We start from the raw sequence: 8,339 nt of genomic DNA, 5'->3' as shown, positions 1-8,339 counted from the left end.
ACATGGTGCATCAGTTGTCCAAAATCAGTACACAAACAGTCCATGGGAAGGACGAGCATGCTGATATGTGTGGTCAGCGTGCTGATATATGTACTGATCGGCAGTCCACAGACAGTCTATGGTTGTCCAAAATCAGCCAAGGGAAGGACCAGCGTGCTTATATGTGTACTGATGGACAGCCACGGACGTTCTGTGTGCGCTGACGGAATGCCACAGACGTCCTGTGTGTGCTGACGGACACACACGGACGTCCTGTGTGTACTGAACAGACAGCCCACGTGGGCCAAAATCACCCGAACAGTCCACGGGAAGGGCCAGCGTGCTGAGTCCAAGGACCAGCGTGCTGATAGATATACTGATGGACAGCCATGGAAGTCCTGTGTGTGCTGACGGACACACACAGACACACATGGACAGCCACGGACGTCCTGTGTGTGCTGGCGGACACTCACGGACGTCCTGTGTGTGCTGGCGGACACTCACGGATGTCCTGTGTGTACTGAACAGACAGCCCACGTGGGCCAAAATCACCCGAACAGTCCACGGGAAGGGATAGCGTGCTGAGTCCAAGGACTAACGTGCTGATATGTGTACTGATGGACAGCCACGGACGTCCTGTGTGTGCTGACGGACACAGACGGCCACAAACGGACAGCCACGGACGTCCTGTGTGTGCTGGCGGACACCCACGGACGTCCTGTGTGTACTGAACAGTCAGCCCACGTGGGCCAAAATCACCCGAACAGTCCACGGGAAAGGTCAGCGTGCTGAGTCCAAGGACCAACGTGCTGATATGTGTACTGATGGACAGCCACAGACGTCCTGTGTGTTCTGACGGACACACACGGACACACACGGACAGCCACAGACATCCTGTGTGTGCTGACGGACACCCACGGACGTCCTGTGTGTGCTGATGGACACCCACGGACGTCCTCTGTGTGCTGATGGACACCCACAGACGTCCTGTGTGTACTGAACAGACGGCCCACGTGGGTCAAAATCACCCGAACAATCCACAGGAAGGGCCAGCGTGCTGAGTCCAAGGACCAGCGTGCTGATATGTGTACTGATGGACAGCCACGGACGTCCCGTGTGTGCTGACGGACACACACTGTAATAACCCTCACGAGCATATAGAATTTTGGTCGAGAAAATTCTTTAAAATCAGTTTGAAGATTGATCGATCAGAATTTAAATAAAAATCGACCCGATAAATTTATGCCTTGATGGGACTGTCTTGTGGTCGAAAGACCTTCCCTTGATAGTTTGGTCGAGTCTTATATATATTTAGGTCGAATTTTTATTAAGCTGAACGAGATTTTCTAAGAACCAAAGGACAAGGAATATTTGGTCGAAATATTATTCAGAATTATCAACCAGCTTCCTTAATAATCTTGACCCGTCTAATGCCATAACCTCCTAAGCCAGCATGCTTGTTTACTTATCAAGTCACATGTCATGCACCTTCCTGCTTGCTTGCTTATGTAGTAATGGGCACATGCAAGTCACAAACTGCTTGTTGTGCTTGCTAATTAATTCAGTCACATGATTGTCACCAGCTGCTTGCAGCTTTCTTAATGTGAAGGAAAGGAGAGCTACTTGGCTGCTTAGAGTGATGAAGCTGGTCACCACCTGTCCTTGCACAACTTAGCTTTGTCCTGAGTGAAACCCTCAGGTGAAGTAAGGTCAGAACCTATTTTAACCCTTTCCCCACCTGCTTGGTCGTCCATAACAACAAGAAATCAGATAAAATATTCAGAGAAAATCAGTGAGAAAGATTGAAAGAAAAATCTGAGAAAAATCATTGAAAATTCAGAAAACTTCTTGGATGATTTTTCTTCATCACCTTAGTTCAGTCTGATGATGTGTGGAAGATAAAAAGGTGCGAAAGCCTAGGTCTTGTTCTGTTTCTGATCTGAACTGAAGCTTGATGTCTCTTTGAAAACAGTCCATCTGTGAGCTAAGCTCGAAGAAGAGATTATCTGAGTTCATCTGGCCACCAGTTGTTGTTGTAAGATTCAGTCACTTGTCTCAGTCATCTCTTGATCAACATCAGATGTTTTTTAGTTAAGCTGTTGTCATTGATCAATTGTCTAAGCATTTATTCGGTTCAGATTTAATTATTTCGGATTAATAAATAAATCAGTTTGCTAGAATATAATTATCTCATCTATTATGAACTGATGGGATTTAATTTGAACTGAACTGGTCATGGTTTGGACTACACCTGAGCTGAACTGATTAACCTTGTTGTAAACCGAGCCGGCAGGAACTTATTTAAATATCTTCTTCAGAACCGAACTGTTGGATTAAAGATCATGTTATGAACTGCTCTGTTTCAGGTCAGTGGTCGAGTAAAGTTGAAGGATAAGACAGGTTCATCAAGTAGAACCGTTTTCTTTCTAGGTAAGAACTTGATCATGGACTGATCATTTTCTTAGAACCACCTAGCACAAGTGTAAGCTAATGAACTGAACCGAGTGACTAAACCTCGTACTTGTGTTCTGTTTTGATCAGTTGGTTGTCAAGTTTTGCTAGATCGGTCCAGTCACTCCTTGTAGCCGCTTAGTTACTTGGTTTGAATTCAGACATCAAGAAGAGTGGTCGGATCAGTCAGATAATTGTGATCGTTCTGAATCTCAAGTGTATCGGAAGTGAAGTATGATTAGCTTGAGCTCGTGTCTAGTCTACCTTAGCCAATCTCATGGAATCAAAGGTGAGTCTAGATAGATGAGTGATGAGTAGTGAATAAATATTTCTTGATTGAACGTACTGATTGTAGATGATTGATAGGCTTTGTCTCTTGATCAATATTTAATTGGTGGGGTGTTTACTTAGTGTAAACACTTAATAAATATTTATGAATGATCGTAGAGTTTATTCTGAACCTTAGTACTTGTTCTCAAGTATTAATATATTATATTATTAAATATATGAGTATAAATCATGTGAAGTCTTATTGTATACTCACTCTCCCGAAGTTCCCGCATTACCGTGAATTGTTTCTGCGATATGGAACAAGGTCACGAAGACACGATGATGGGGTCGCACCCTGGAGGCCGTGCAACTGCATGCAGTGTTAGATGTTCGATCTTGGAATATCTAATGGAGATGATGGTTATATTTATTTTCCCGCTAGGCTCGGTTAGGCTTGGTGGTTTTCCGGGTGTCGTGGAGATGATGTTTAAGATAAGATTCACATCGATGGATTGATAGGCCTTATATATGTATTTTTATTAGTTATGGAATATATTTCCACTGCATACAAATGGAGTTGATTGCTTCAGATATTATTAATATATGTTGGGGTGCGGGACTAGGCTCACTGAGTAAACTAGTTACTCATGACTCATTTGTGATGCAGGTAACCAATGGGTGGGAGACCTAACTCTAGGACGGGAAGAAACATCATTAGCCAGCGGTAGTTTTATTATCCTTGGAAAGGCGTTTTGATATTTCTTATTTATAAGATTTATTGACCGAAAACCTCGAGGTTAATTTATAACAAATTTTGTAAGATGCTTTTGAATGATATATAAAGAATGTTTTTAAAGTACGGGTTCCATATGATATTAGTCCTTGTCCGGACGAACTAACTATTGGGTATTGCTTTTTCGGGTTGAAAAGCCTAGAGTGATATCTGATAGGAGCGTTGGTGTTCTTTGAGCTGCCACATCTTACACAAGCTCCCATGGCTTTCCAGCATTCACCTGGATACTTCTTACCACACTTGGGACATTCAGGTCGTCCACTAGAGGCCTTGCCTCCGTCAACCTGGTCCCACTTCCACTTTCGGTCGTTAGTCTTTCACGTCAGGACGGACGGCGACTTTGTCTTAAGCTTGGCTTCTTCGGCCAAGTTAGACTCCAAAAGAGCTACTCGTTCAACTAGCTCTCTAACGGTGCTGAAGGTGTGGATCGAGCAGTGGATTCTCAGCTCTTGCCTTAGGCCTCGAATGAACCGACGAACCTGGACTGTCTCGTCCTCGAGTTCCCTCCCAAAAAACCGTCGGAGTCGGTTGAACTCCTCTTCGTACTCTCGTATGGCCCTGCTGCCTTGGGTAAGGTCGAGGAATCTACCTTCCAGACGGTCCCAAGCGTCTGCAGGAAAGTATTAGCGGTTGAATTCATCTTCAAAATCCGCAAAACTCTGGACACTTCCATTGGTGCGCTTGTCCACAGCCAGCCACCAATAATGTGCATCCCCTTCCATGAAGTGAACCGCAATGTCTCTCTTGTAATCCTCGGGACAGCGAGTAGAGCTGAAGTTTCGGACTAGCCTACTCCTCCACTCGTCTGCCACAATGGGATCGGTGCTACCTGAGAAATGCTTCGTCCCTAGACGGGAGATGTGCTGAAGCAAACTCAGATAGTCCACCTTTTTCTCGGTCCTCTCTGGTGGATCAATCTCAATCACCTCGACCGTTTCCACAACTGGACCATTGGTGTTGGGCGTGGTCGTGACCACATGTGTAGCTGGGCCAACTGAGGAGTTCACTAATGGCGTGAACAGTTTGGCCATAGCCGCCACCTGAGTCCCCATTACCTTCATGGCCTCTAACAAGTCCACCTTGGACAGTGTTGTGGTTACATTGGCCGTACCATCGGCCAATTTCTCACGCTGGTCACCATCACGGTTAGCGTTCGAGGATTCCACTTCCTCATCACTCTCCTGATATTCATGACCATCCCGTTGCGTCCCCTTAAGGTTAGCCTGGTCAGTCGGTAACACATCTCCAGTGTTAGTCGCGGCCAGTTTGGTTTGCAATCCAGACAGATTAGATCCGTCCGCGGCCACTTGAGTAGACTGACTGGCCGTTCTCTTACTTCTTCGGGACTTTCCCGTTTTGCTTTTTCCAGCTTAAGGATTCAGACAATGTTAGTACGAAACATACTAAACATAAACAGAACAAAAAAATTCCTAGACTACGCAATCAAACCTCACCGTGAGACCTAATCAGCTGGCTGCGAGTGTGTGGACTACAAAATGCAACTATCCTAGAATCAACCTGGCTCTGATACCAACTTGTAAGACCCTTCCTGGTCTCTCGACCCAAATGGATACGAATGCTTACTTATTAATTTCTTTGCTTGTTTGATTCATTTTAAGTCTTTTATTTACTAAGTCATATTCGAATATGAGGTTCATAAACAAAGGAACCGATTGCACAGCGGAATAATAATGTGTTAACTTTGTATTACTTAGAAACATGAGATCCAATACACAACTTCTTAACGGTTTCATAGACAATCACTAGTTCATCCCTAGCATCATCTAACCACACGTTACATAGCCTCTCACTGACCGAGCCTTCATGGCTCCTTGGCTTGACCAGAACCATCCTTAGTTCCTGAAACCATAACCATATAAGCATTAATCATAACCGAGAATAGAACGGATTGATTCTACAATGCTTGGCTTGGTTCCTAGAACTTAGATAAACCTCAGTCAATATAATTATAACAAGTATGAACCTATCTACCGTATCCTAAGTCATTCAACCATCCACCCCTTGACTTAGAATCAGATAGATAGCCCAAAATAGATAAACAGAACACACGAACAGATCCGGATCGTCCCCAAAGACCAATCCGTCTAACCGGATAGAATCTAGATGAGACCGGCCAATGAAGTCCGGCTCAATGGCCCAACGGACTTCCTTACCTGATCCGGCCTTGGCCCGGATCCAATCGGCCGAGTAAGCCTCAGGTCCAATCCGGAAGGCTTAGCAACCGGTCAGACCTTGCGACTCTACCTTGGCTTAGACAAACCGTGACTTTTTCTTACTTAAACAAGCCATAGGCTGATCCATAAGGATCGGTCATAACCTGTCCCGAAAGACACCGTTTGGAACATGCACCCTCTGGCCATTCGTACCTCTTGGTCCTCGTACCTTTTGATGTTCGTAACCTTTGGTATCTCGTACCTTTTGGTCACTAGCACCCCTTGGCAAGTCACAGCCATTGGTAACTCATGACTCTGGAAAACTCGTGCCCTTTGGGTCATTCCCAACCGTTCGTCCTAACCGCCCACTCTTGGTGCGATCGAACCGACCCGTGTCTAGGCTAGCGGTTTGGTTATGTTCGGCCAAAGCCTAGGGATGTGTCCCTTGGACTCAACCAACACAACCCTTCGTGTTTAACCAGAAAGAAGAGAAGAGAAATGAATTGAAACAGATAAGGAGAGCCGGATGGGACTTAGGAACCGAGCAGAGCCGCGTCCTGTGTGTACTGAACAGACAGTCCACGTGGGCAAAAATCACCCACGGACATCCAAAATCACCCGAGAAGCCAAAAATTCAAAAATAAATATTTTTGAAGAAAGTTTTCTGAAAGGAAACATCAAAAATATGTCAAAAAAGAGTTTAGGATGTCAAGTGTTGATCAAAAGTTGCTGTAGACGTCCGTTTAGACCACGAAACACCAAACTTTGTAGCATGCAAAAGACATGGTTAGAAGCAAAAGAAAATCATGAAAATGTACCAGAAAATAGCTTTAACCATTCTTATGAAGTATGCAAAAAATCAGATTCAAATTCCAAGTATGTTTTTTTTTACATTAAAAATACTTCCGGAACACAACCATTGTCTACTGGTGACATACTGAAAAAAAATGTTTTGTCTATATAAGGGGTAGGCAGTCTTCTGAGCCTACCCTCAGTACCCGAAGGGGTATTTAGTGTTGATGGCTGGGTTGAGGTCAATGGCCGGATTGTCTCCGGTGAATTTTCCGGTAACTTTTCCGGCGAATTTTCCGGCAGACCGTTTTACCCCTAACTTCAAATTTTCGCGCTTGTGTGGTCTTGGCCTGGTTTCATCCGTCTTCCAGTTGCTCTTTTGATTACATCTCTAGAGTGGTTGGAAAGATTGATGTTAGCAGGGCAAATGAACATTCGGCGTATGAGTGGTGATTGGATAGCTAGTGTTTGTAGGCTCTATGCTCGCGCACCCAGCTACAGACCAACTATCCTCCTCAGTTTCTTCACTAGCATAGTTAAGCTTTACTTAAAATGTTGTTTGCGGCATCTCCTTCAATGGGAAAGTCGTGAACACATAAGCCGGCACTTGTGATCCGTGCGTCTTTGCATAATTTATACATTGTTTGCAAAGGTGAATAATCTGTTTGCTGATATCTCGGTTGCGGAAATATTATGGCGGTGACTCGAAGAAATTCTGTCCCGCTAAGAACGTTTGTCTCCGGACAAAAGATGACGGTCAAGTCTGCGTCTGTTCCTGTAAGGCCCCGACCCGGCTGACTAGGCCGCGGTCGATGCCTCACGTCGCTCGTCCCATACACTGACCGAACCTCTCAAAATTTTGCCCTTTATCTATATTATCGCCCATATGCGAGGGCTAACTTAGACCTTAGCTATAGACTACCTTAGTCATTCCCTAGCTTAGATCATTTAAACTCATACGCAGCGGATATTCTAATTTGACTAGATCTGGTCAAGGCACGGAAAATGGAGAAAACTAGTCAAGATGACCGTTCTGCTACTGCCCAGGTTCATCCGAACTGGCTGTGTCCAATACGGTAAGGATCAGTACGTGCGCGTGACAAACAGCAAGGGCCGCGGTATGATCAGTAAGGGCCGCGGGACGTTCTGGTCGGACAAGTTGTGTTCCAGCGTGGCCCAAGTCTTAGAGAAATATCCAAAAGAGAAGTCCATCATTGGATTGAACAAGGAAGCAAGATCATTAGAACGGTCGCCGGTGCATGCGGTACGAGCCAAACGGGACAAGAGAGAGAAGCTGCGGTCTGAGTCGGAATTGGCTCGTCCTAAGAGTATTCTGGCATGACCATCAGTCTTAGATTGTCGAGTTGGTTGGGAAAAATGAGCTCCGGTACTGTCATTTTGGTCACTTGGTCGTGGTTACAGCTGAAGTTCCATTCCGGACGCACGCGTGTTTGAACGAGAAACGATACGAAGTAATGAAATGATCGATTTCAGATATGGGTTTAAGCAAAGACGTCTTATATATGGTCGGAAAAGCGTTTACTCGGTTACAAGGGAAAGAAACATGCGACAGAAAGGAAACCGGAGCTCGGAGAGTTTGCCGGAAAAGTACAACACGGTGAGAGAATAAAGGTAAAACCCTAATACAGCCGCCGAGTGTGTGTAAGTGATTTCGTATCCTCTTTACGTCGCACCCCTTTCTCTTTTTCTTTCGATTAACCCTGATTCTGACTTCGACTGTTGGTTCGATCTGGATCAGACCCGGTTATCGCGGAAATTCGAAGCTACGCGTCGGTTTCGTGGACAACTAGGTGTTCTTTCGAGGCCCAAGTAGACCTAATGATGATGCCTCGGGGGTATGCTCTGCTTCTCTCCCTATA

At 45.1% G+C, this 8,339-nt stretch overlaps 1 protein-coding gene across 1 annotated transcript; it reads right to left on the bottom strand.

Moving 5' to 3' along the window:
* Positions 1-3,810: 3,810 nt before the first annotated feature.
* On the bottom strand, positions 3,811-4,545 carry LOC125596614. The gene is made up of 3 exons (XM_048771702.1): positions 4,443-4,545; positions 4,152-4,340; positions 3,811-4,103 (listed from the first exon to the last, which is right to left on the bottom strand). The coding sequence occupies exons 1-3, from the start codon at positions 4,543-4,545 to the stop codon at positions 3,811-3,813; spliced, it is 585 nt and encodes a 194-aa protein (XP_048627659.1).
* Positions 4,546-8,339: the final 3,794 nt, after the last annotated feature.

Source organism: Brassica napus, unplaced genomic scaffold (genome assembly GCF_020379485.1).
Source record: "Brassica napus cultivar Da-Ae unplaced genomic scaffold, Da-Ae ScsIHWf_1244;HRSCAF=1777, whole genome shotgun sequence".
NCBI lineage: Eukaryota > Viridiplantae > Streptophyta > Magnoliopsida > Brassicales > Brassicaceae > Brassica > Brassica napus.
Note: the sequence above shows the minus strand (reverse complement) of the source record. Positions and strands in the feature narration are given on the sequence as shown.

Coding starts and splice junctions, on each gene's coding strand:
- LOC125596614 (XM_048771702.1), bottom strand. CDS start 4,545: ATGGGGACTCAGGTGGCGGCTATGGCCAAACTGTTCACGCCATTAGTG. Junction 4,341..4,442: donor GACCACGCCCAACACCAATG/GTCCAGTTGTGG, acceptor TCTCCCGTCTAG/GGACGAAGCATTTCTCAGGT. Junction 4,104..4,151: donor CACCAATGGAAGTGTCCAGA/GTTTTGCGGATT, acceptor ACTTTCCTGCAG/ACGCTTGGGACCGTCTGGAA.